The 27,891-nt window shown below is 41.5% G+C and overlaps 3 protein-coding genes across 5 annotated transcripts in view; 1 reads left to right on the forward strand and 2 right to left on the reverse strand.

Moving 5' to 3' along the window:
* Positions 1-1,840: 1,840 nt before the first annotated feature.
* sptlc1 (serine palmitoyltransferase, long chain base subunit 1) lies at positions 1,841-13,114 on the reverse strand. Its single transcript, XM_041810202.1, has 15 exons — positions 13,023-13,114; positions 11,356-11,463; positions 10,384-10,478; positions 9,016-9,109; positions 8,849-8,921; positions 8,214-8,346; positions 7,938-8,067; positions 7,769-7,858; positions 6,206-6,313; positions 5,859-5,954; positions 5,192-5,288; positions 4,571-4,625; positions 4,340-4,457; positions 3,803-3,876; positions 1,841-2,604 (listed from the first exon to the last, which is right to left on the reverse strand). The coding sequence occupies exons 1-15, from the start codon at positions 13,074-13,076 to the stop codon at positions 2,511-2,513; spliced, it is 1,419 nt and encodes a 472-aa protein (XP_041666136.1). The 5' UTR covers positions 13,077-13,114; the 3' UTR covers positions 1,841-2,510.
* Positions 13,115-14,684: 1,570 nt separating this feature from the next.
* chsy3 (chondroitin sulfate synthase 3) lies at positions 14,685-24,735 on the reverse strand. The gene is made up of 3 exons (XM_041811597.1): positions 22,021-24,735; positions 21,165-21,448; positions 14,685-19,298 (listed from the first exon to the last, which is right to left on the reverse strand). The coding sequence occupies exons 1-3, from the start codon at positions 22,583-22,585 to the stop codon at positions 17,727-17,729; spliced, it is 2,421 nt and encodes an 806-aa protein (XP_041667531.1). The 5' UTR covers positions 22,586-24,735; the 3' UTR covers positions 14,685-17,726.
* A 2,394-nt stretch (positions 24,736-27,129) lies between these two features.
* The window catches only part of megf10 (multiple EGF-like-domains 10), a 74,717-nt gene continuing 73,955 nt past the window's right edge, over positions 27,130-27,891 (forward strand). For all 3 annotated transcript variants that reach the window (XM_041811083.1, XM_041811085.1, XM_041811084.1), the window contains exon 1: positions 27,130-27,265. The gene's annotated coding sequence lies outside the window, so the exon portion shown is untranslated. The remainder of the gene's footprint in view (positions 27,266-27,891) is intronic.

The raw sequence follows: 27,891 nt of genomic DNA on the forward strand, positions 1-27,891 counted from the left end.
CCATCAGAGAACCACTGGACAAATATATGGCTCAGTTATTTCACTTCAGACATTTAGAAACTCAGCACAAAAATAGAAGTAAACTGGTGTTTGGTGGAGCATTTCTTTGCTCTAACAAAGACTCTTGTCATTACATCTTATACCAGGTAAATCCTGTTTATTCCCTCTCTAATGGAGCATCTTTTGTAAGGAGCATGCATGTGTGGGATGAGCAGCAGAGCTGAGGATGTGAGCTGCCAAGAACCATTTTTACAACAAAGAAATAATTTGCCTGCAACAAATTTCCTTTGTTTTTGTGCAAAGTTTACTCAACAAAAATGTGCTGAGAGAAAGAGAGCACGGACTAAGCTGAGCAAATGTGCAATATCAAAATGTATTAAAATGTTTTGTGCAATTCATAAAGTGTCAAGGAATTTGCATGCAATTTGTTGGCAACTCAAAACAAGAAATTGCAAATGTTGTTAGTCCAGCACATGCATTTTTCTTCATCATATCAACATTACTGGTATCTGCTTCTGTCATGATTCTTCTTCAGCTCATCCTCAGTCTGGTTCTGCTCCAGGTCTCTGCCTGTTAAAGGAAGTTTTTCCTCTCTGCTTTAACTTTGTGAAGTGTTTCTGAGCTGAGCTCATGGTGGTTTAATGCCGGGTCTTTATTTACATTTAAAAGTACAGTCAAGACCAGTGGTCCTTAACTGGTTTAACCTCAGGACCCACTCCCACCTCTGTAGTGAGAAACTGTGACCCAAAGTCCTGAAAACTTTCAACCACTCAGATTTATCTACAGGACCCTGTGCAGCACTGTAATCTGTATATGTTGTATATGCATTACCTGGATCATATTTGTCATGCAAACACTGGACTGATGTGCTGAGAGAGAAGAAGAAGACCCCCCCCCCCGATGAGGCCCTGCATAAAGGCAGTGGCGGGCTGGTTTATCTAATGTTTGTGTGGACGTTCAAAAGTTTTAATAAGTGCATTTTTGCACAATGCCGCGTGGACGTGCATGGTTATTGTGTTTTGCTGTTTCCATGTCAGCGATCTTAGAGATCAGATAAAGTTTTCTCAAGAAAACAACATATGCATGCATTCATTAGAGCTCCACAGCCCACCAGACTAGACCTGCCCTCTTTTGTGTCCTGAAATAACTTTGGGTCTGGATCAGCAACAACAACAATAATAATGTATTTTATTTATAGGAGCCTTTCAAAGCACTCAAGCTCACCTTACAAATCAACGTTAAAAATGTGACATTTGAAGAAGCCTTTAGTGGTCAAGCAGGCAGGATGGAGAGAGAAGGACCTGAGAGTGAAGGAGGTCAGAGAGGTATGGAGGAGGTTGAGAAAGGCCTTGAAGGTGAGGAGAAGAATCTTAAAGTCCATGCAGGAGCTCGTGGAGCTGCTGAAGAACAGGAGAACCTCCCAGTACTGAACCATAGCAACGCTGCAGGAGTCTGCTGCAGATAAAAATATGAAACGAGCCAATACTGGCTTACTAAGACGTCTTCTTTTAGCACTGTGGTGTCTAACAGACATCATTAGAAGTGATTTTTACTAGACGTATGTAAAGATTTAAAAGTTGGTCTCACTTCAGCTCTAATTTGTGGTCCAAAGACCAGGACTTGGAGGACATGAGGGTTCTGCTTTGGTCCCTGTTAGAAAGTTCTGGTTCCTGGAAGCTCGAGGTAGCATAAAGAAGCACTCACAGACGAACATCATTTAAATTATTTATATTTACATTTCATGAATGTAAAGTCATCAGAAAACAAAAACAAAGAAATATTTAAACAAAAACAAAAACAAAAAAATTAAGATGTAAAAAAAAGTTTGCACAGAAAATCAGAACCCCGGTGTTCAAAAACATTTAAATAAAACATTTTTATTTGGTCAGAAGCATGGAGGCATTTGGTCTGAGCAGATAAAGATATATCTGTCTGTATCTGTGGTTTTATCGTCTTCATTCTCTGCAGAGTCCAAACGTACATTCAGACAAACGGCGTGGAGGAGCTGTGGCGTTTATGGCACATGATGCATGAAAACGAAGGGAATAATTATCAATACAAAAGGAGAAAACTAAATCACATCTGGGATGTACAGTGTTTAAATCAATGGAGATCCTCCTGACACATTCAGGGTGCAGCATCGGTTCTGGAGTGTTCTCCTGAAGTCTGGTTTATACCTCTGTGTCAAATCTACGCAGCAACGACCTACACCACAGAGAGCGCCGCATCGCTCTACAGACTCCTCCCACTCTGATCTCTACACCAGCTCCTAGTGCAGCTACTGTAAAGAAGAAAAGAGAGGAGTCCCCCGGTGCTACCCAGCGGACCAATCACAGGCCTCGCTCTGCCTCATGTAAAGTGTAGTGATGTTTTTAGAGGCATGCGCTGAATATATAAGCATAAATCTGATGCAGAGGTATAAACCAGACTTCACAGTGACGATGAGCCTCTTCTTCTCCTGCTGCTGAAGCTCTGCTGGTTCAACTGACACATCTTCATCATCATCTTCATCATTTAATGAGGGCTGAAGCTGCGTCTCTGATACAGGTAACAGCTTTCTGGATGTCCTCGTCCGTCTGCTCCACGGTCACCACCACCCTGATGCTGAACAATGACAGACAGGAGAGAGAGGACGTCAGCTACACCAGATATGACAACAGGATTTTAATCTTCATTCTTTAAAGCGGTTATACATAGAACCACAGAGACATCCTTCACTTTTAGAGACGGAACAGGACATGCATCAGGAGGTTACAGGAAGCTGCCGCTCTGTTGCTGTACCTCATTCAAAGATCACGATTATTCTCAGCTGGAAGTTAAATCACCGAGCTCAGCTGTAATGATGAAGGCTGCCTGTGTCTGTCTCTTCCTGGGCTACATGATATCAGATTAAAGACTAAAATATCTCAAAACTGACTAAAGACAGGAAAATACACCATGAAAGGAAAAGTTAACAACATTCTGATAGAGAGGGAAGATTCCCTCCTCTAATGTCTGCCTTAATACTCCAGAGGAACCAGAGGAAACAACAAGCACTCTGATTGGTCAGATGTGGAAAAACTTTGAAAAATGTCAACCATAGTCCAAAAACACAAAAGCTGTAATTTCACTTTGAAAATATGCTGCTGGTGTGAAGCTTTCATCAACTGGCTACGAGTTTTAAAGGTCACATGTAACACAAACATACATAACCTTGGCCTGACCACAGTCCCCCTAAGAATCAGAAAAAAACTCTCTCTTTCTCCACCTTTCAGAAAATGTGGGCTGAAACAACCCGTTCTCAGACTTTCCCATCATGATGTCATGTGGGGAGTTAGCCCTGCCCCCAGGTTCAGTTCACCCTATTTGGAAGAAACCCTCCTCTCCTGATCCTCCTCTCAGCTGATCAGGAGAGCCACATCCACCTCCTGAGAAGGATGTGGTCAGGGGCGGAGTCAGACAGCTCAGTAACATTTAAAGCCACAGACACAGGAACAGCTGGTTCTGAGCAGGGCTGAAACAGAGGGGTTTTAGACACAAACATCCAATACTGGAGTGTTTTTACAGAAACAAACTTCACAGGCATGCTTTAGGACCTCTGAGACCGATATAAACTTGTCTAATAAGGGCAAAATATGTCCCCTTTAACATAGTCCACTGGCTGCTGTGGATCAGGCTTTAGATGTGTGCGCATTAATAAACAGACATGTCTGGTGTGTAAAGGTCTTTAGATGAGTGCGTTTATTATGAAGCTTTTACCTTCTACCTTTCTGCAGGATGCTGTGTTCACTGTTTCTAAGCTCAGTAAGGTGGAGTGTCTCACCTGGGCGGAGGGAGGAAACGCTCCTCTTTGTCCAGGTAACGAGCCAGAGTCAGAGCCACGTTTCTGTCTATGCACTGAAACAAGAACAAGAAAACTGCGGTGAAACATCAGAGAACAAACCTCGGGGTTAAACGCTAATGATGGGGAGATTCTTAGAGATATGTGCAGAAAGAAGGTGCAAAGCGTTAAAAAGCTTGTTTTCAGAGGTTAAGTACGAATGATATCTCTCCATCCTGACTCCCTCTCTGCTCCTCTCATACTTACATGTTTTTAATTTGAACCAAAGACTCTCCAATTTGTTTTTCAGTGAATATACCTCACATAATGAGGGAGAAAGGCTGTTGAAAGTGGCCCTCCTGGTTAATTCTACCAAATAGCAGTGCAATGTCTCTCTACATGTGATGTGTTTTGATTTTAAGCCCCTCAGCAGAGGAATTTACGTATTTTGTGTTGCAAAATTCAAATATTCTTCCTCATTTATAAAACTAAACTTCCAGGTATGTTCTAGGTAAACAGACGACGTTCCGAGAGTCTTACATAATCTACGATGGAGCGCAGCAGATGCATGTCTGCGTCTCTGGATCCTGAACTTTTCTCCAGCTGCAGGTGAAGAGCCGGGGCCAACGGGACGCCCACCAACTTTAGACCTGGAGTCCTGTCCCATAAACAAAACAAAAACACAGAACAAAATACGACAGTGAAACACAGAAACTATCCACAAACGTTTAGGAGTGCATGCATGAAATCACGTTAGTAGGCGATACTAACCACTGTAGAGCTGTGTGAACTTGTTTGCATTTTTCCCTCAGGACATTAAAAATATCTGCAGAAAAGATTCAACAAAAATGCATCATTAGAAAAAAAGAATCTTCTTTAGATGAGCATGCAACCAGATCAACCCACAAACAGAATAAAGCAGATCTGCAGCTTTCATGTAATAATCTCACAAATGTGATCAGTTTCACACCAACATAAATGCACTCACCTGCATCCCTTCAGGGATTTGTGGTTATACTTTTTAAAACAAGTGTTTGCTTTCTATTTTTTCCACTCATGTTTATTAATTGCACATGCATATTCATAATTCACACATGTATTTTGTGAAACAGCTGCCTGGTTTAGAAATGTACAAGTATGCTTTGTTTAATAAATTGCATGTGCATTTTAGTAATGAATGTTTAATCATGTGCATGTTCCTTTAGTTAGATATGAAGACACGTCTGCAAATGTAAACGCATTTGCAAAAAAATAAAGTTTTTCTTTTGTAGGAGGCAGCTGCTGTGTTTGTGGGATGGTCACATCTAAAGCTGCAGATCTGGAGGACATCTCTGAGCTGGGATCACGTCTGCAGGATCATAAAGCAGACTCAGGTAAAGACTTCTCCAGTACCTGGATCCTCCTCCATGATGCTGAGAGCCTCGATGGCGGCAGCAGCCAACATGGGGGGCAGAGAGGCGGAGAAACAGTAACCCTGACCGGACAGACGCTGGAAAAGATGGAAAAGACGGCAGGAATGTTATTATGTCACTGAATGATTGTAAATGGCTCTAAATTAAAGCAGAAAACATCTGAGGTTCAATTCTACTCCTCTTCAGTCTGTACTTAGATGAAAAAGCTTGAACAGAAGCAGCTACAACCCATGAAGATTGGCTTTTCTCAGCTCTGTTTGACTTTATTTCTGCAGGTTTACATGAAGGACGGTAACTTTAGTGTTAACATATTATCATGGTTATCTCTGGTTCTAAAGGAGGGCAGGAAAAGGCTCACAGCTCACTATAACCTGTTTCTGTTCTTGTTAAAAAGAGAGGAAAAAGAAATAATCGACGTATTCTAAAACCTCCAAGACCAGCAGCACAATCTTCTGCATTTTGCTTGATTGGGTTTGAAATAAAACCATGGATGTGTGACTGAAGTTCAGAGGTTCAGCTTTAATTTCAGGTTTTTAACAGAAGGAATGCCATTTACCATTCAGGAATAACAGCCGTGTATTCAGAGTATGTCCATAATTAGTGTCACTATCCTGATAACCATGGCCCTGACTGTACTGTGTGTTTACCTGATGGTCGATGACGAATGATCGCCCACAGCAGAATCCTCCGATGGACGCCACGGCGTTCTCCATGTTAGCACTGATCAGATCGATGTCATCAATCTGCACAGCCAATAAACACACATATTTAGTACTCTATTCACTAAAAATGTTTTTAACCAAAGATGAAGAGACCCATGTGTGTCAGCAGTGGTTCTGTTCTTGGAAAAGTTGATCAACTTTATCTAAAAAAGTGTCTCTTATAATTAGGCAGAGAAATAAACAAACAAAACAGAGGAACCCTGAACGCTTTGAGGCTTTTATTCTGAAAATATATCCTAAAAACAGAAATATTCAGAGCCCTGTGGACTTACATTGACGCCAAAGTGTTCTGTGACTCCTCGACCGTGTTCTCCTAAAACGCCAAACGACATGCTCTCTTCCAGAAAGATCCGCACCTTGTACTTGTACTTCAGCTTCACCTGCAGGTGAAACACAATCATTCAATAAAACTTTATTTACACAGCACTTTAAACACCACAGGAGCTCAGACATCCAGGAACAGGACAACAGCGAAGGAACCATGTAGAATTTTTCCAGGTTTGTGAGTCTTTCAGCAGGACTCATGCATCTGCAGCGTGCAGTCTCTAGGAGCAGTGATGCTTTGGAAGTGAGGTAAACTTGATTTTTTATTGCATTTTTTATTGTATCTACAGCTGAATCCTCCAGTCTACTGTCAGATTTGTTGGTCTGAGCTAGTTTGACCAAACTGTCTTTGGTCTGGTAACTGCAGGAGAAAGAGAGAATGAGCATGCTCATTACACTGAGTCCTGACTGGACCACAGGAGGGAGCAGCAGAGACTAAATCAGCCTGGTTACAGTCATTCCTATTGTGCTATTCTGACAGAATGTCAGTGACACGGCATGATGCCTCACAACTTTCGTCCTCTGTTGTCCTGCTATGGTTTTCCTTGGGCTGACATGGGTGAGGAACGCAGAGAAAGGGAGATGACAAGCCATCTTATACTCAATGGATCCAGTGTAGACAACAAGCGTGCTACGTAGTGTGATGTCTGCTACAGCACTTAGTGACAGGACTATTTCTAACACAGAGGAGAAAAACCTCTATTCTCTAAGATACCTACCTATGTAGGGGCTAAACCTTAGAAACACATCGACAATTTAACACACATGTGCAGGAAGGATTTAATACTTAAAGGTCACATATTATGACAAAAATCCCTTTTTCAGGCTTTTCTAACAAAAATATGTACCCCTGGCCTGTCCACAATCCCCCCAGGAATCAGAAAAATCCCCCGCTCTCCACCTTTCAGGAAATGTGTGCTGAAACAAGCCGTTCTCAAGTTTTCCCCTAATGATGTAATGTGGGGAGTTAGTCCCGCCCCCTGGTTCAGTTGGCCCACCCCATTTGGAAGAAATCTCTGCCCTCCTGAACCACATCCTTTACCTGAGAGGGGCGTGGCCAGGAGCGGAGTCAGACAGCTCAGTAACATTTAAAGCCACAGACATAGAAACAGCTGGTTCTGAGCAGGGCTGAAACAGAGGGGTTTTTAGACATGCAGAAATCAACACTGGAGTGTTTTTACAGCAACAAACTTCACAGGCATGTTCTGAGGACCTCTGAGACCGATATAAAATTGGCTTAAAAGGTCAAATATGTGACCTTTAAGAGCTGCGCTCTGTTCCAGCCTTTCCCTCCATTGTTTATTCATTTACCAGTGAACAAATACGTTATTTTTTAGTCCTGTTATTGTCTAGATAAACACATTCATGTTAGTTTTTTTCATAGAGAGCAGAGGAGAGAAACAGCGATGACCTGGTGATGATTTGAATGCTTTAGTTTGACTCTCTCTGTCTTCGCTGGTCTCCAGCTCTAATTCTACCACAGAGAAACGGCGTTAGGGGATTTTCTTTACCAGTTCAGGGAGCGGACAGATGTCTGCCGTGTTGATGTACAGACCCTCCACCACGATGAACTTCCGGGTCACTCGAGCTTTACGAGGATTCTGAAACAGAGACAAAATGAGTTTTATTCTGAGGCGGTGAAGTTTAAACACTTTAGGCTCTGGATCACGGCGTCCTGACCTTCTGGTCCTCCAGCTCCTGCTCCTTCAGCAGCCTCTCCAGATCGTCCATGTCGTTGTGTTTGAAGTATTTGATGAAGCTGCGAGATGCCTGGAGACCCTTCTGGATGGAGAAGCAGGCAGCTTCATCCCTAAACAACAAAATCAACAGCATAAATATTAAAAAAGTGTGGGCTGCAGCTGATCGGCAGGTCTCTCTGTGCTCTCTGGGTGTTTGTGTTTGGTCTGAATCCTGATGAAACGTCACTTTAAACACATGAGAGGATCCAGGACTCACACAAAGATGATGTCTCCTCTCTTGGAGTAGGCCGGGATCGCACTGGCGATGGTTGCAAAGCCGTATGAGTAGATGATGGCTTCTTCTGTCTTCATGAATTTGGCCAAACGACTCTCCAGCTCCAGATGAACGTCTGAATAAAAGACAAGAAAGGAGTTTAAACCCCATAGACACACAGGAGCTCCTGATTAAGAAGGGAGGAGGTGTGATGATATTAAGATTTAAAGTATTCACAAATGTTCTGCAGAGAAATATGAACTTATAATAATACAGAGACTATAATAAAGCAAGTAAAGGGTCTAACAGCACATAAATCGAGTCACTGAGAGTATTAGAAGTGTCAACTGTTCTGTCCTGTCGACAGATTCTGCAGACCGAGCGTCGTAGAAGCATCTGCTCTCCAGGCTCTGTGGTTTAACCGTCTTTGAATCATCTGCAGCTCAGATGAGGAATGTTAATGTAATTATAAACTAGATAAAAAGTTTGGGTTTCACTCTCCACCCTTCAATCAGGTGGCCCAGGTCAAAACCCCTTCGTGGCCCGTTTCCTGCATATCACCCTCCTCTCTCTCTCCCTGATGTCCTGTCCCATGCCCCGTCCTCTCCAAATAAAGGCAAAAAGCCTTATTTTCTCACCAAACGTCCCGTAGAATCCTCTCGGACCACACGTGCCCACGCCGTATTTCTTAAGAGATGCCAGAGCTTTTTGCTGTGAGATAAAGACAAAAATCAGGTTTTATGAATAACAAACATGTAAAGAGCAAGAAAAGTTAAATAAAAAAAATTAAATATCAAAAACTGACCTTAACGCGCTCATTGTCAAGGAGACCCAGGAAGTTCAACGATGCAAAGTTGATGCACTCTTTTCCATTTATGATGATTTTATGGCTGGGAGGTCTGCAGAGAAAAAAACCTGGGTTTAAATCAGTTTCATTGCTACAGCATTTTATCATATTCAAACATTGTTTGGCTCTATTCTTTCCTAAAACTCAAACTACTGACTTAGTTTCTTAACCTTTTTTGAATCTGCATGAAAACTGGTTCCTGAAGAGTGGAGAGCCTTGGTTCTCTACCGGTGGAGTGGTCCCAGATATATGCCTGGAGAAAATATGTGGCTAAAAATGTATGTTGTGCTTTTATTTTGAAGGACAGGTCTCTATTTCTTTGCCCCATCACATCCCCAGCCAGCATGTCAACATGGGCTCCATATGGGTTACATGCAGTCTGCAGCTATGGGTGCCAAGTGGATTCCATGTTGGCCCAACCTGTGATCGCCCCAGTGGACTTCAAGTGGGATTAAACTACCCAGATAAGCCCTATATTATAGATAAGCCCCCTTTGTTAAATTAAAGTTATTATAATGGTCTAAGTGAAGGTGTCCCGTAGTTTTAACAGGTTGGCCCTCTGGCAGAGAGACTAAAATTAACGTTGCCCTCTTCCTGAAAAAAAAAAAAAAAAAAAAAACGTGGCAAAAAGTACAGAAGCCCCAAGTGGACAAACGGTAAATTCATCTATAAATGTTTGTGGGTTTTCCTATGATGCTGAGTAACTTTCAGCATTTGTCTGTCAAGATTTCTTCCTTTCTTTGGATAACAAAGCAGGTTTTCCCAAGATAACAAGGAATTCCCTGTAAATTTCCATGCAGTCTTAGGAAGCTGGAGTAAAATGAGATGTAAATCTGATGCATGCATTCATGTCCTTCTGTCATCAAGCGTTTTAAACATGTTTTGTCCTGTCTTGGTTTTGTTTATTTGAGGTCCTAAATGCAATCACCTTCGATGGCTGAAATACAAAACCTCCTCTCTGAAAAATACATTTTCTTGAAAAAGCATGTTGTTTTCTTGCAGGAGGCTTATTGTTCAGGATACCCTGTACATAGTACTCTGTTTTTGGACTACACTGGTCTAGATGACGGAGGTTTTCTACCTGTGAGCTACCTGGTATCAATACAGTCAACAGTGTTACTTCTGCTGAACTATTCTGCTATGCCATCATCACCAGTTTAACTACATAAATGTGGTTTTTGTGCACACAGGGAGAAGACTACAACCACTGATAGATGCAGAAACGATGGCAGAGAAACATCATAACAGTGATCTGTGACAGACCACAGCTTCACTAAATCAGAGGGTACAGAGGAGGGCCAGTGTGACCGTTTTGAGTCTTTTTACCCGGTGACGACGTCGTAGTTAATGGAGGGGTGGTCTTTAGAAACAGGAGGAACCAGAGGCTCAGGCTGCCACTCCTCAATCAGGTCCTCCTTCTCCTGAAAGCACATGACAAACAGCTTATCAGACAAACACAGGCACTGCTGCAGATCTATGATAAAAGTCTACACTGGTCTTAAAACATCAGCAGCAGAAACAGACGTCCTTGACACCAAATTCAGGGCAGTTTCTTGTTTTTTTATTACCAAAGATTCAAGGCAAACTCCTGTTCACTGTCTTGTCTGCACAAATATGCTGGCAATGGAAACTTTCCTAATATTTTTTGTGCAAATCAGACAGACTCTCTTTGCTGTTGGAAAATCTGCTTCTTTAAAAAGCTGCAGTACTTTTTGATGCCATAAATCGTTAAAATAACAGAGATGGTTTCTTCTTCAAACATGTGGTATCAAAGGTGGTTTTCTGACAACAGGCACGGGTGGTCTGGTGGCCAGGTTCGGGATCAACCTGCTGGTCCTTTCCTACTCTCTCAGCCCTGTTCCTGACGCTGGGGGCTGTTTCTCTCTACTGGGGGCTTAATGGGAGCATAAAAAGCCCAAGTAGAAAGTCAGAAGAAGACATGCACATGCCTGGATGGGTGCAGGATCAAAAACGAGCACGTCTAAAGAATCAGTTTTGGTCTGCACACCAGGAAGGTCCTGCTGAAGCTTTTATTTAGAAATAGGTGCCAGTCTGAGCCAATGTGCTCTTCTACCTTTGTATATGAGTCGCCATCTTTAAAGATACTTGGACAAATAGCTGGTGTCATTTCTAAACCAGATCACATAAAAACAGACTACACAAAGAAACGAACATAGAAGCCAGTGCTCAGAATAAAATCTAGAAATAATCAGAGACTTTGGGTCACATCAGAGTCACCGGCCGCTAAATAAACCCTTCAGTGGCATAAAAAGCCTGATCCTGCGTCCCCTTTTATACCTTCTCGGTGAGTCTGTAGGTCTCGTGGAGTTTGTAGGTCTTAGAGAAGAGGAGTCTGATGATCCACAGGATGAGGATTCCCTCCAGGATCAGATGATACGCAGGAGCCTGATGGGACAGGACAGGTATTTAGGCGGTTATGTGGTGAAATAATCCACTGCTCTGTATCAGCCTTGTTCATTCTAACCACTTTAACCAGTCAGGCTCTGGTATTAGACGTTTATTATTCCTCTGTCATGGTGATTTAGAGCTAAGCATCAGTATTCAGTGCTGTTCTCTCAGCTATTCTGTCTAATTAAGGCAAAAAGCCCCAAAAAGAATCAAAAATAAATCCAGCAGGAATATAACTCAGACAGACACGCAAAAGACTCTGATTAGTTCAGGAGTGTCTTTTTTATTTCTCGTTTTTTTGAAACGGTAGTTAAGGTGGAGTGTATGTGTTTGTAAAGATGGCCGCCTTATCTATGAAGCACCACAGGAAACACTGGAAAAGCCGCTGTTGGTTCACAAAAATGACAAAACAACCTCAGAGTTACAGAGCCACTCAGGTTAAGGCTGCTTATCATGGCTGTATTAAGACCTTAGTAGCATTATTATTTAATTTCTTATATTATTTCACACTCAGAGAGCTCTACTACCTTGTTTCCTTTTAAGTTTGATTTAGCATGCTGCTTTTGTTAAATTTCTTTTGCTTTCTCTCATTTATTACACATTTATAACCTCATTGGTTGAAAATTGGTGGATTTTTTCATTTGGATTGTAATTTTTCATGAAAGAGTTCAGTGGGTCCCGAGGCTAGACTAGCTGAGGACCACGGTTCTGGATCAGAGGTTCCCAAAATAACAATGCCAGAGACAGGGGACATTTAAAAACACTCATGTAAAGACTTAAAAATTAGATTTAAAAAATAAATAAATAAATACTTTGATTTTTGCCCAAATCCCATTTATTTAATATAGATTTATTTAAAAAAATCAAACTGATTGTATGCATTTATTTGTACAGTACTGGTAAAATATACAATTTTAAATAATAAAAAATACTCTTTGTATCTTGGATGGCGACCCCCCTTTCAGTGTCTCCCGACCCGCCTGGGGGTCCCGACCCCTCCTTTGGGAACCACTGCGCTAGAATACCATGTTGTTCAGTCCATTCGTCATTAATGAAGCAGAGAGGTGACATGAGGACAGCAGGGCAGAGTTTATACCACATTAATGCGGTTTAACCGTTGATTCCCCTTGAATACCCGTGTTAGACATATTCAGATGTCTACAGCGGGACTAAACTCCACTGAAACTCCGCAGTGGTAAATTATTTCCCTACGCTTAAAACCTCACGATATTTCTAATTTAAGGCGGTAATATGACCCAAATAAGTCTGGTCACTTTCCCTCTTTAATGTCTAAATTTAAGGAGAAACTGCGGCTTTCTAAGGTCTGGTAAACTTCCATCATATCTCCACTCTTCTCCTCATTCATCCCGGCGGAGGGAGTCTGTCAAACCTCCCCAGGCCACGGATCTCACTTCCGGATTGAGAAGTTTCCATTTACCGTGTCTCCGTTTGGGGCGGAATAAAAACGTTAACATTCATCTGAACAGGCGGGGGGTCTGTTAAAGAACTTTTCAACACGACTGAACGCGTTAGACGGTTCTAGCAGAGAGACTTACCTCGTAAAACGCCTGAACCATCTCCACCAACACCCATTGCTGTCCGGACGCCATGTTTGTTTTTCCTGCTGCAACGTCATCAGCGTGGTGCGTTCACGGTCCACACATAAGATAGTACATCCTAGCGTCCGTCCTTATCGCCTCTATGATAACACTCGCGACACGATTTAAATCACAACTTTCTTTTTGCCGCTAAACCCGTCTTTATCACAACTGATTTCATTCAAACGGTGAGAATTTTTCAGACATGAGATCCAAAATTAAAGATTTTTCTTTCTCTGACAATAAAAAGAAATACGGTGGGGTAAGAAGGCCACTCTTAAAACATGGACAATTTGTTAATTTTTTGTAAAATTTCAAGTTTGAGGGGAAAAAAATACAAATTTGGAGTCTGAATAATCATAAATTTACAAAGAATAAAGACCCAGCTTTTAAAGTTGCCTATTTAAGAGAACCAAACGTTCAACATGTAAGATTATAAAGTCAGAAAAAGCAGACAGCGCTGAGGGAAAATTTACCAGATGAAGTTACCTGCCTTTCACATTTAGAGGTTGAGAATCCTATCAAATTATTCTTTTTACTGGAAGAATCAATCAGAAAATACTTTTTTATCTTAGAACCATTACTTTCTGTTAGTTTCCACAAATCTACAGTTTTATAATGTCATAAATCTACGACTGTATTAACCTGGAATGGTGACGTTTATAAAGTCATACACTGACAACCTTTTAGACCTGAAAAATTCGACTTTTTTCTCAGCATTTACAACTTTTCAAATGTAAAAAAGGTTCTGTTTTTGAAAATGTGTGATTTTAGTCTATTATTACAAAACAACTTTTTTCTTACAATATATATATACATATTTTTCCTTAAAAAGAATGTACTAATTTTTATCTATTATTCAGTCTCCTTTATATTCTGTTGTAAAAAATGAAAGAAGTTCATTTTTGTTGATAACTTCATTGATTTATATTCTCAGATTCTTTAATTACAACTATGATGACTTTTTCTTAACAAATCCTAAATAATATAAATATATGATGTGCCTCCTACTGGACAAAGATGAGCACTGCAATGCATATTTTACCATTTTGATTTATATTGTCTTTATTTTTAATGATTTTTACATTTTCTCTGAAAAGTACTAATGCATATAACTTTGTTTATAGTTTTTACACTAAATTTCTATTTTTTCCCCTTTCAATTAAAGGTCATTTAATTGTCCAGAAAAATCATGTTAACTCACAAATCCCTCTATTTCTGGCTTTATGAAACAGTTCTTTGGTATGCTGGGAAGGTCAGAGTTCAACATCTCACTTCTACTGTACACACATTTCCTTCATATTAAATAATCTAGAGTTTCTGCACAAAACAGCAGTCGTGTTTTTATGCATTTTTATATTTGCTGTTACTTTGCCTGCTTGAACACATATGAGTTTGAGATACAGATTAATACAGAACATGTGAAGAACGTCACTGACTATAGGGCCAGTAAATTATTTTGATAAAACTGCACAGTTTAGCATCAGTGAAACTCAGCTGTTTGATTAATGTTGATCTAATAATGAAAAAGTCAGAAACCAAGCGTTCTTAAAATAACGTTTTATTACAGACCATGAGAAGCTGTGGAGGAACAGATGAACATCCTCAGCTCTGCTCCTTTACGTCTGCAGAGGAAACTAAAAAAACTGAATGAATGAAACAAACATAGAACTCTGAGGCTTTGTTATATAACAGATTGTCTGACTGTGAGCTTTAAATCAAACATTCAATCTTCATCCTCTTCATCAGAGGATTTTTCCAACACTTTTGCATCCTTTTTTAAACCTGTAAAGGTGCTAATGGGCCTTAATGACATGTTTATTTATCTACACGGTACCATTTATGAGGTTTGATAGCAGATTTTTGAACATATTGAATCTAACAGGTAGAATTAGAACCATATTTTCCTGCTCTGTTGCCTTTAACAGCCAGTGCACTGATTTAAGATGAGGGAGGGCAGTTTTGAAAAGAATTATCCAAATGAGACGACATTTAGAGCCCTCCTGAGCCTCGCCTCTCTTCAGCTTCCTCCAGTGCCAGCAGCACTAATGTAAGATGAGAAATTAACACATTAACAATGACAACTTTGTCACAATGCAACAACTTCAAACTTCTACTGTTGAATCTTTAATGATGCTGTAAACTGCACCAACACTGGCAATGCTTCCCTGCTGAAAGGATGCTGATGTTTCATGTAATCTGGACATGTGCAGGAGTTCGTCTGCACATATTGATGGATTCATTTCTCTCCTGCGTGTTGGTTTTTATGAAATAGATGCACTTTTTGGTACCTTTAGAAACTATTAAAACACAGGGAACTGAGAAAGGATCATAGTAACAAAAACCTTACAGTGTAATACCACTTTTTAAACTCCACAAAAGTACCTTCACATGTCACCAAACCGAAACAAACACTACAGCCATAACTACCATGCACCTTGTAAACTTTCTGTTTTCTTCGCTCTGTGATTGAATGCAGGAACTCTCTGGATGGTTGTAAAGTGCTGATTCACCATCATTTGGCACTAATAAGGTGGAAAAATAACAGCTGCTGCAATAAAGTCAGACAGACTCTTTAAACTGGAAACAGGTGAGCAAAAAAGGCTGAATAATAATAATAGTACCCACTGAGCTCAGTGTCTGCAGGAGGATCCTCTATAAATCCACCCAGAGTGTGGGATTAATAGGTTTGATTAGATTAGATCTGTCTAATACCCACAGAACAACAAACATGAACCACATACAGACTGAGTACTGCAGCAGGAGACCAAGCTGCTCAGCAGCCGTCTACGTTTAAATATTTACTTCACTCATATTTAAGCTGCGATTCTGATGTTTACCAGCAATACATGAAAGCAGCACGCTGGGTCTAAGCCTCAGTGTGTTTTTAATTCTACAGCACATATTTGAGTTGATTTTATTCTCTGAGAGGATTATATACTGACTGAATCACCCATCATAACCTGGATAATATGTCGTAAAATCCAGCGTATAAGACGCACTTTTAAAACCCATTTTTAACTAAAACACTGGCTGTTACTTCTACATACTGGTGTGACCAGTATACCAGTATAATGACGCCACCATCATCCACTGTTCCCTCTATCTGGAGGTCAGGGGTTTAATCCCCAGCTCCTACAGTCACATGTCAATGTGTCCTTGGACACACTAAACCCTAAATTACTCCTACTGCTGCGTCAGTGACGTCTGAATGTGTATGAATACGATTAGTAAATACTGATGGACATGGCAGCCCTCGCCATCAGTATCTGAAAGGGTCCAAAAGGGTCTGACAGGGTCCAAAAGGGTCTGACAGGGTCCAAAAGGGTCTGACAGGGTCCAAAAGGGTCTGAAAGGGTCTGATAGGGTCAAAAAGGGTCTGAAAAAGTCTAAAAGGGTCTGATAGGGCCTGAAAGGGTCTGAAAGGGTCTGAAAGGGTCTGAAAGGGCCTGAAAGGGCAGGTCTGGCCTGCAGCACTGTGAGCAGACAGATGACTTAAAAGGGCTACACATGCTTTAGTCCATATGCCAGTGGCGGCTTCACTGTTACTGCTACATAACAATACAGACGAGGCTGATGGTGCCACTTTTAACCACCTTTTCTCCATCGTTAGGTCATAATCCTGCATTTCTATAAAAAGGTGGTACACTGCTGAGTAAATAAAGCTTGTAGAGAGCTGGTTTGACTAAAAGACTCCTCACCTAAAGCTGACAGTGACCAGAGGAGGTGGGCGGGGCTACTTGTGAGCTGTGGGTCTGTATTTCACAACTATCAACATTACAGCAGCTCCTCTTTGAGGGAACGTTCCCTATGATTCTTTTCTGTCATTGTTTTAGATAGAAAGACACCAAATGAAAGAGCAGTTTGGGCACTGACAGATCGGCTCTTATTACTGGAAAATAATCTAGTTTACTAAGAAGAGACAAAGCTCCCCATGAAGCCATGTCTGATTACTAGTAGATCATGTGAGCTAATTGGGAGGAAGCATCCTGGATTACCACTTGAATGCCGTGTTAATGTGCTGTGTGACAGACATGCATGGCTGTACATAAACAGAACACGATGGAAATCATCACACAGGTCCATACCCTTGTTCCCCTGGGAGATCCCTAAAACAGATTAAGGTGCGACTTATATTCTGGATTTACGCTGATGTCTCTGTGAGACATTTTTTTAAAGATTCCCTAACTTTGGACAACCTAACTCAGAATAGTTCTTAGCATATTTATAAAATAAGACACTGGTAAAAACTCAAAGTCAAACCAAATCCTAAGGAATTGAACGAAGACTCTGTATTTGCATCACTGGCAAAGTGAACATGACATGAATGAACCTGTAAAGCAGAAAAGAACAGAACAATGTTCAAAGTACCACCGCTGTGTATTGAGTCAGCGGTTCCTCAGCTGGTGTGGAAACAGATAAGGTAGTTGACTTTATTGTTCTATGCAGGTCATTCTTCACTCAGTTCTGTTCTGGTTTGGGGATATTTAGTCCAGATCCCTGTGAGACTGAGTCTTTTGCTGCTAGGTTAGTTTGGTTTTAGTAGTTTGGTCCATCTCTAGTTTGGATTGTAAAGTCTTGCATCTTTTCTGTTCGTTGCGTTTCTGCTTTATGCATCAGCAGATTTGAGGTAAGCGTTAATAGTCCAGGAGGGGTGGAGTGTCAAGATGAAGTTCTGTTGTACCCCACCTCTATGTGCTTCTCCAGCCACAGCTCGGCTAACTGCATCGTTGATGCAAACGTACTGGCTTTGGACCCGATGCACATCTTGAACTGCTTCTGCTCCAGACTGGAGTTACAGTGGACGGGGTGATAGACGTGGACGATGCCTGGTTCCTGACTGCGGAGCACTTTTAAACCAGAGTTTATCACTTTGGTGAACAGGTCCACATCTTCCAGCCCCCAGCCGAGGATCGACGTGTCAAAACCTCCAGCTTTCAGCAAGTCGCTCTTAAAAACACAAGTGATCCCAAAGCCATAATCCCGCCAGAAACCACTCTTCTTAGTGAGCACAAACTTGCTCTCTCGTGGGGTTTTCTCAGGATAGACTATTTTTGGATTGTACTGGCTGAAGACGACAGGGAAGTAAACCTGTTTGCCTTGGATCGTGTTGTCTCTGCAGCGCTGCAAAGCCTCACCGTTAAAAATAAGATCAACATCGCAGAAGAAGAGCAGGGTGTTGTTATCGAGCTGAGCAGAGCCCAGCTCCAGGGCTAGTCCTCGAGAGAAGTTCCCCGTCATGGGGATAACAGCGAGGTCAGCTTTGGGGTACTTCCTGTGGTAGTCTTTGATTAGCTGAACGTGTCGTCCTCCGCTCTGACTGATCTCACCGTCCACCAGAATGATCGACAGCTTCACGTTCTGTTTGGGTATCAGACAAACTTTCTCAAAGTTCTCCATGAAGCGGACGAAGGTGTCGTAGCGACCGGACAGCGGGACGAGGATGTTGACCTTCCTCTGACTCTGCTCCCACATCTCCACGGTCGATTCGTAGACCTGGAAAGGAGACAGGAACTTCAGAGAGTTGGACAGGAAAGAGAGTGACTGGGATTCGGAGTTGATGGCAGCCACGAGTTCAGCTACGTCCAGCTCTTCGGTTTCAGTGAAGAAGGGCCGGCTGAAGGACTGCTGGAGGTAAGCGTGCCTCCTCACAGGGACAGTGATCTTCCGTCCTTTATGTTTCTTGTACAGCAGCAGTAAGTCTAGGATATATTCTGCCCCGTGCATCGGATCCACTCGGTAGTAGCCGTACTGGATCTCTTTAAAGTCGATGACACGACCACGAGTCTTTGAGTTCTCATTAATCATTTCCATAACCTGCAGGATGATGTCTTCTAGAGCCGTCCGAAACACGTTCCCAAGGTTGTGTCGAGCCATTTTGTTCTCAACAGCTGAATAAATATGGCGCCCGGTTAGGAAGTCCCACTCGATGACGTCATTTCTCTCGTTGGGTCGATAGAGCATGTAGGACGGCGGGGATCCAAGCTGCTGGTCCTCCCACAGGACTTCGGTATCGCTGAGGTGACTCATGATCAGGCCTTCACGGTGCAGCAGGATGGTGCGGTACCGCAGCCTGGAGATCTCTCTGCTCAGCATAAAGTTGTGGAGGCGGTACTGGTAGGCGGGGTTTTTGTTGGGGTGGAGTGTGATGGCGTTGTGGATCTTGCTGCTGTGGAGATCCTCAATGAAACCTTTCTTGTTCCGTTCGTAGTTCTCGTAGAAGAGCTGCTGCATCTGTGGAAGGAGAGGCAACGACATGAGAACAAGAAGATGGATAGGATCGAAGTTTGAGGATCAGTCAGAGGATCTGTAACCCGACCATCCTGATAAACGGAATCTGTGTGAACATAAAAGTGACTGAGTACAGATCTGTGGGTGAGAGGCTGGATTTAGTGCCCTGTTGGTGTCCATTTGTAGTCTTTTAAACAGAAGTATGTAAATTCCACCACCAGGGGGCTCTCAGTCAAAATATTAACACAGTATGATGAGTAGAGGCCACACTGATAAGCTCCGCCTACCTCCACTGTTTACTTCTTGTGTTGAATTGAGGACTCTGTTCATTATAAAAGGCTCTCTATGAGATGGATTTACTAAACCAGTGGTTCCCAAACCTTCCTCCTCAGGGCCCCCCTACTAAGGTCTAAGAAAAGACCTACCTTAAAAACAGGGACATGATGCTGTAAAAAATCAACACTGATGTGAATTAATCCATATAAGTTCATTCTGTCATCACAAATATATTTTCATACATACTCTTATTAACCAACAGGTAGTTCTGAAGTTATCTTGACATGTTTCGACTGCTAACGCCTGCATCCTTCCTCAGAAGAGTCATGTGATGTTGCTGTGACATGTCATCACCTGATCTTATGCAGGTTTGCCACGCCCCCTGTCATCTGGCAGCTTCTTGAGCATCCTGGTGGTTCCCAGCCTGATTCTGTTCCTAGTTCTGGCAGTTTCCCAGTCCATGATGTGTTTTCCCTAACCCATCACAAAAGGAAAAACCACGCCATGGACTGGAAAACAGCCACAGGTATTCAAATACCACTGATGGATCAGGTAAGCTCAGAGATTTGGAATCAGGCCCATAGGACTGTGAACTGGGAGCAGAAACATCATCATGATGACCCTGATGAAGGCCGCAAGCTGAAACGCGTCGTTGTTCTCTAAACTACAAGAGCTGCTGCAGATTTCTGTTCCCTTCAAGACTTTCTTCATCCTCCATGCAACTTGGAAGTTGGTGAAGTTGTGCCAGAACAAGCTACTCCAGTTCTCAGGAAGCTGCCAGGCAGCATGAGATAAACTAGTGAGACAGGTCACAGCAACATCTAAGGACTCTTCTGAGGAAGACTGCAGAAAGTCAGCAGTCCAAACATGTGAAGGTAACATAAAAACCTGTCGATTAATAAGAGTACACTGAAAAAAACAAAGTGATTTGAATTCTTTCACTGATAAATCCAAGGGAAATAAGTCAAACCTGTATTTCTTACCAGTAGATCTATTTATTGAGCATTTTAAATGATCCAAATCTAATTCTGACTACCTCAGAGCAGACTTAGCCTGATGCACAACCAAGATCTTTGGCACCCCTCTGGGGGTCTCGGACCCCAAGTTAATTTACGGAACAATAAACCACTGTTTTTGTTTAACATGTATTTCTCATGATGAGGGAGCAAAACTGTTAAAAGTGGCCTTCCTGGTTCATGCTGTGAGTAATCCCAGATTAATGTGCATGTACAGACAGCTTGAAGGTTTAACCTGTAGGGCCACATTTAACAGCTTTTCTAGTGGGGCCACAACTCTGGAGGGGTTACACATGACAGGAGAGAACTTGCAACTAATGTCAGAGAAAAATCGTGGTCAATCGACATCAGAGCAGTCATTTGTTCACATTTCAGTGCAAAAAATGCACAAATTGCACCTTTAACTGAGGACTGGTTAAGGAGATCAAAATATGGTTCCATAAAGACCTGGTTCTGCTTTTGCAAAACTCAAAAACCAATCAGCTAATTAACAGGTTTTTTAAGTCCTGTAGGTCTGAGTCCAGTCAGTCAAATTTAAGAAGATGCAGACATGTTGAAGGACACAGAGCGGATTTACCTCATAAGACCAGACACACTGCGTCCCTCCGAAGCGTCTCACGCAGCGTCCCACCTCCACGTCTTCATGCGTGGTGTACATCTCCCTCAGACAGGTGCCGATATGAGGGACCATCCTGCGGAGAACCTCCCTGCTGAAGATCATCCCGGGGCCCCCCATGCAGAAGTTCTCTCCGGGCTCCAGAGCCAGTCTGCCCAGCTCCTCGGCCATGCCCAGGCCGGTCTGACCGATGTAGAGAGGCTTACTGCTGTTCAGAGAGCGCAGGAACAGCTCCAGCTTCTCACCTGAAGGAGGACGGGACAAAAACACTCCATCATTCCACCAAGCAATCATGCTTTAAAGGTTGACTACACACTAAACTAAATTCCAGGATCTAAGCTAAAGCTGCAGATGAAACTGAAACTCGATTAATCTCTCAGCACTACTTTCATGCTCTCTTACAGGAGAGAAGATGTTAAAGATGGGAAAAACTCCATTCAGCAAAAAAGAGCAGCTCCACTTTTAGACCAGCTCTATCAGGATCATGATGAAAAATGCAAAAACAAATGCTGAGGCACTTAGAATTTCACCTTAATGGGATGTGGAACTTAAAGGGGTTTGCATTTTTCATCAGTCCAACTCTAAGATTAGTCAGAATTATGAAGAGCAAAAATTCTACTGAAAATGTCAAACCAGTACAGTTCATCACTAAAAGAACTGTAATATTTCTGCCTGTAGTAACAGCCTAAAAGAGCCGATGCCCACATTCCCATTTGCTCTCAGTGCTTTACTACAGGCCTGATGAATGTGGGTGTTTCAGAGAGTTCTGTTTCTCTCTCACAGTCACACTCAGCCCTCTGATTCCCGGAATAATCACCTCTTATGTAAACATCATCGTCCGCCCTCATGAACCACTCGTATTTATCCAGGTAGTGGTCATGGATGTACTTCAGCATCATGAATGACTTCTTCTGTGGTGGATACGAGTCGTCCACACCTGCCAGGGAAACCACAGGGAGGGGGCCGGGAGCATGGACCGTGCCAGACCCCTCGCTGGAGAAGAACTCCACCCTCCCAGGTATGGAGCTGGCCCAGGTGTTGTACGCAGCCACGGCCCGGGACCGCAAGTATTTCTTTGCTGTCATCACGCCGACATAGAGGAAGCGAGTCGGTCTGTTGACTGGTCTCCTGGGGTCTCCGCTGCTGTTCCCCCCCAGGCTGAATCCCTTCACCTCCTCTGGACCGACCAGCGGACCGTCCCGGTCTCTGACAGCCGGATCAGCACCTTTACCTGCCGAGGAGTCGCTGAAGTACAAACATTCAGGAGACTTTTTACGTTTATTCTCCAGAACCTGAGGGACGATGAGCCAGGAGGAGGCCGTGAAGCCCAGGAAGACGCCGAAGATCACGGTCGTCCACGATCTCCTTGACCTCAGAGCCATCGCTGTTTACAGTACGGGAGACTGGGGACGGTTTGAACGAGTCTTTTTCCACCAATCAGAGACATGCCAGGGACATGGCACTGATACTGCACATGCTCAGTTACGCCGTCTGCTCACAACAGAAGAACATACATAAAATCTGCTAATTCAAAAATATTTTGGAGTTGTGACAAATATTAAAAGGCGTGGATTTTTGTAAACTGTTCTCAGCTATGTTTTAAAGAAATTCATAAATTAAACCTACGTTATTTGGACAACCAAGAAAAATACTGAACAGCATTTCTGACCAGAATATGAAGTTCTATCAGGGTGGATAGGATGACGTTTTTTTATTAAATAAAAAAAAGTCTATCAATCAAACTGGAGGCTTTTGTATATGCATCTAGATAGGGTTGGGAAAAATATTGAGTTTTTAAGGTACATCAATATATTTTCAAATTAGATTTATGTCAGAACAGCTTATGTTGATTTAAGATCCACTACCAGTAACATGTCTTTTAAACATTTGGCATAAATCTGGAATTGATATTATATTGGTCTTATTCAATTTAAGGAGTATTTCTAATGAATACAGGAATTTTTTACAGGTGTTGTTTATTTTTGTGCAATTTTTCATGCACATGTTCACATTCTGCCGCTGGTTGTTAATAAAAGTGTTTTTGTGGCGTTTGGCTGGAGGGAATTTGACTAAGAGAGGACTTTTATAAATATTTCTTTGCAGGAAAAAAAAAATCATGCACCTGACTGGAAATAGCAATATATGATGTTTGGTCTGTATTGCCCAGCCCTAGGACTTAAACACGACTAAATTATAATACAACTGAGTGCTACAACATGTAAACAACACAACTTTCAAAGTTATCTGATTATACGTGGCAAATAAACAGCATAGAAAAGATTTTAAGTTATGTGGAGATGCACAACAATACTAATATAATTCCAGTATCAGCAGATGTGACAGTTTATCAGCAGAGTAAATGCAGCAACCTTAATTTGGCACTTTAAAAGAATGTGATTTTTCTGTTATTTCCAGCACTTTATCAAGATTGTCTCAGTAAACCAGCTAGTAAACCTGCTGTTTGAATAGGAAAATTAATTGAATTATAAAGTATAAGCCTTATAAAAATGTTCACATTCTTAATTTAACTTTCTACATCACTCCCTGTTGTTCCAGGGCTGTTTGTATCTTTGATAAAAGGCACAGGAAGCTGCAGTTTATGACTGAAAACATACATTAAATGTAGGAATAATTTAAAGATATGACTTTTACTTTTTCATTGCTTTTGTCTTATTTTATGTCTAAAATTTAAACGTGAACATTGGCAAGGGAGGGACTTGGTTTTCTTCACAATTGCTAAAAAGTGCATATATTGGCAGCTGTATCAGCTAAATCAGTTTAGAAATATCGGCATATCGGTACATCGAATATCGTGCATCCCTAAATCAGTGAAGTTTGGTATTTTAACACATTTAAGCTATCCCCAGGCTAAAATCCCCTCTTCTATCTGAATAAATGTGATTATTGGCATGTTATTCAGCACCATGTCATCATGGTATGGGGTTTTCTGCAGACAGATGTGAGTTTTATGTCATCTAAACTGGGGTTGTCTTGTCCAAACCGTCTCTGAGGAAGTGTAGGGAGTATAAAAAGTGCTCTAACCGTCCCCAGCCTCCTCTGCTCGGCTGTAACTGGGAGAAAGCAGCCGTTATGTTCGGCGCTGCTGACGTGGAAACATCCCTGCAGACCGTGAAAGAGCCACACTTTACACCTCTGTCAGGATAAATCACAGCGCTATAAATACCCCCGGAACAGTCAGTCCCATCCTCACAGCTCCTCTGTCCCGTCTGAAACTGCAGCCCAGTCCCGGACCAGAGCACTAAGGTTCTAAAATCCCAGTTTGAGTCCGAAGAGGCGAAGCGGGGACTCCTTCAGACGTCCTGGATCCGGAGTAATAACGTCCCAGCTGCTGCTTGAGCCTCCATCGTCTTCTTGTCGCTAAATTAGCATTTTTAACGCGAAGCTAGTTAAACAAAGACCGCCGAACAAGTACCCGCCATTTTAGCTAAGTACCGACTAACCGTTAACTCCGACATTAACGTTTAAACGGCCCTTTTTAAATTAATAAACAGTCTCCACATCATTCACAGGTAACTGGTCATTTAGCGTCTGGGTTCCGTTATTATCGGAACAACACGACTTCCCTTGTGCTTTTCAAAATAAAAGCCCGATATCTTTGCGCTACACGAGAACTGAAGATTACACTTTTTTATTTCAGCCACTTAATCCGAATGTTAATTCAAAAGTAGAATATTTTCTAAACATAAAAAATGCAAATGTTTTCAACTACTAAACCCAGCAGTAGCGGGTTGGTGCATTTATTTTGAAGGCTAATCAAAACCAGTATTTTTTGATTTAATAGTTCTCTAACTACAAACAGACTTCCGGTCATATTTAATAAGAAGAAACCTTAAATATTTCTTCCAGGTTTGGAGGACTGGCTGTCCCTTTTTATGTTTGCATGGTACACAGAGTCCTTACATTCTTCTTAGACAGGAAATAACTGAAACGTTAAATTTCTGATATTAAAAACACATTTTCTAACGCCAACAACTTTATTTATGTTGCTTTTTATTGCGTTTATCTTAACGGATTTTATTTACAACAGTATTACTTATAGACCTCAATAAAAAAAACAATCCCAACTCCCAAAAGTTGGGTTTCTGTGTAAAATATAAATAAAAACAGAAGTCAATGACTGTTAAATCTCATGAACCCACATTTATCCACATAAGAACATAAACCATATATATGATGCTGAAACCGAGATAATTTACCATTTCAGGAAATATATAAGCTCATTATGAATTTGATGCCAACAACAAATCTCAGAAAAGTAGGGACAGGGCAACAAATGCTGGAAAAGTATGAAATAAAGAGCTGGAGTGGCAACTGATAAAATGAACTGTTAACAGGTCAGTCACGTGACTGGATATAAAGAAGCATTTTAGAGAGGCAGAGTCTCTCAGAAGTAAAGATGGGCAGAGGTTCACCAACCTGTGAAAAACGGAGTCTAGAAACTGTGAAAAAAATTTCAGGAAAATGTTCCTCAACATTAGATAGTGAGGACTCTGAATCTCCCTCCATCTACAGCCCATAATATCATCAAAATATTCAGGAGTCCGGAGAAATCTCTGAGAGAAAGGGGCGGGGCTGGAGGGGCCCTCAGGGGCCACTGCATTAAATATCCACCAATGACAGTTAAAGCTGGATCATGGAAAGAAGAAGCCATATGTGACCAGCATCCAGAAACGCTGCATCTTTTAAAATACCTGAACACATTATTGTGGCTTCTTCTGTTTTTATTTACAGTTTACGCAGCAACCCAGTATTTTAAACTGGAGTTGTATTTTAGTCACATGTTAAAGTAACATTCTAATTCTGTAAAGATTTCATCTGAATCTGAGTGATATATAAACCTGATGTTATTGGTATAATATCTACACCCAGCCCGGTGGCGTGCCTGCCTTTAACTCACCACCAGGTGGCGACAAAGTAACAAAAGTGGCAGTCATCAATTTTACAGAAATTCAACAGTTGTTTTCCTGTAACATCCTAACGAACTAAATATGACCCTTTTATTATAATTAATCAAACAGTTTTCTTACTCCACTGCATGTCTATTTCATGTCTAAACACTTGTTGTCTCTCAAATTAATACTGAATGTAAATATATTCATATGGTTTTTAAACTGCTGTTTCACAGCACGTTTTGACGGTGGCGTATTGCATTCACATGAAAATAAAAAAATCCTCCTGTTTTAAAGACATAACTATCTAGTAAAAACAGGATTTTATTTATTTATTTTTGACTTTCCTGTTTTTAAGAGATACTGTCTCGTAAAACCAGGGAAGTCAAAAATAAATAAATCCCTGTTTTTATGAGATGCTATCTCGTAAAAAACAGGATTTTTTAAAATTTATTTTGATTTTCCTGTTTTTATGAGTTAGTTATGTTGTAAAAACAGGAGGATTTTTTTTATTCTCAAGTGAATGCGATATGCCTCCGTGCGTTTTACACAGTAATCAGTAATAATAATTTATTTCTTCATAAATTGTTGGTCGATGGTTGCTTTATTAATCATCACAGGCTGCAGGTATGTGTGTTTATGGAAATGTCTTGATAGAATAGTGATATTTAATTTGTGACTCTGAGCAGATTTTAGGAGGTAATAAGACGCCTCCTCTGGATTCTCTCCTTTTTTCTTGGAGAATTAAACATCAGTTATATGAAACTGTTCCTGGAAAGTTTGAAATCAGTAATATTAGCATGAAAAGAGGAAAATAAGTTCATCAGTTTCATGATTGATCAGCTTCTAACATCAGGAATAATCAGACCATCTTCATCTTTTGTAGCTCATAGAAATGTGTGGGACATGACAGCCTGTGATTGGTGGATAGCCGTGTGACGTCACGCGGGCTGCCTCGTTCGTGTTTTGAGGGTAGGAGAAAGTTTCTCAGAGTGGATGAGACTGAGAGACACACGGAGACGGTCTGATGCCCTCAGCTGGACTTTAGGAGTAGAAACTGAGATCTGGACCTGGACCTAGACCTGGATTAATCTCAGCACTAAAGGAGGGACTGATGAGCAGAGGAACGGAGCATTTTCTCTCATAAAGAAGGTAAACTCTCCTCCACATGCAGGCTGCAGATATGGGCATAAATGCAGGTGGAGCTGTTGTTGTATCGGACTGTTTTTAAGTCAGAGGAGAGGATCTGTGTTATTGTAGCCTTCAAACAGCCCTTTCTGCCATCTTTAGACACTTTAGAGCAACAATAGTAACTGTTACTGGAAGGGAAAGGGGCTAAAAACGACCCTTTACTCTGCTGACTTTATTATTCATGACGGTTTAACCTTCAGAATAAGTCAATCTTTCATAAAGTGAATCAGCAGATGTTAGCATCTCTGGAATATTCTTCCTTTTGAAGCTCTGTTACAGAGCATTCTTATGGTAGCTGCATTAATGAGGCTGTGTTTTCTTATTAAATATGAGCTGTAGCTGAGCAAAGCTGCACTCTGTCTCACTGTTTCACCTCTGCTGGACTAAAATAGCAGCATATTCTAACTCTTCCAGACAAAAGCTGCTTCTAAAGAACAAAAACAGATTTTAATTTTCTTTTCTTCATAGAAAGAGTTCAGCAGAGCTGGGTGCAGCTGCTTACCTCCCTCTGCAGACATGCAGACTTTTAGATGGCTGCAGTCATGCAACTCTCACTTTCTAAAAAACACATGAAGAAGATCTGCAGG

The sequence above is a fragment of the Cheilinus undulatus genome, linkage group 17 (genome assembly GCF_018320785.1).
Source record: "Cheilinus undulatus linkage group 17, ASM1832078v1, whole genome shotgun sequence".
NCBI classification, from domain to species: Eukaryota; Metazoa; Chordata; class Actinopteri; order Labriformes; family Labridae; genus Cheilinus; species Cheilinus undulatus.

Excerpts from the sequence above, each read along its gene's own strand:
- sptlc1 (XM_041810202.1), bottom strand. The coding sequence starts at position 13,076 with ATGGCGTCCGGACAGCAATGGGTGTTGGTGGAGATGGTTCAGGCGTTT. Across the intron at positions 6,314-7,768 it reads TCTGTCCGCTCCCTGAACTG|GTGAAGCTGAAGTACAAGTA; the intron begins GTAAAGAAAATC and ends TTTCACCTGCAG. Across the intron at positions 3,877-4,339 it reads TGCGCTCCATCGTAGATTAT|TGCATAGACAGAAACGTGGC; the intron begins GTAAGACTCTCG and ends TTCTTGTTTCAG.
- chsy3 (XM_041811597.1), bottom strand. The coding sequence starts at position 22,585 with ATGGCTCTGAGGTCAAGGAGATCGTGGACGACCGTGATCTTCGGCGTC. Across the intron at positions 21,449-22,020 it reads CGATGATGTTTACATAAGAG|GTGAGAAGCTGGAGCTGTTC; the intron begins GTGATTATTCCG and ends GTCCTCCTTCAG. Across the intron at positions 19,299-21,164 it reads AGTGTGTCTGGTCTTATGAG|ATGCAGCAGCTCTTCTACGA; the intron begins GTAAATCCGCTC and ends CTCCTTCCACAG.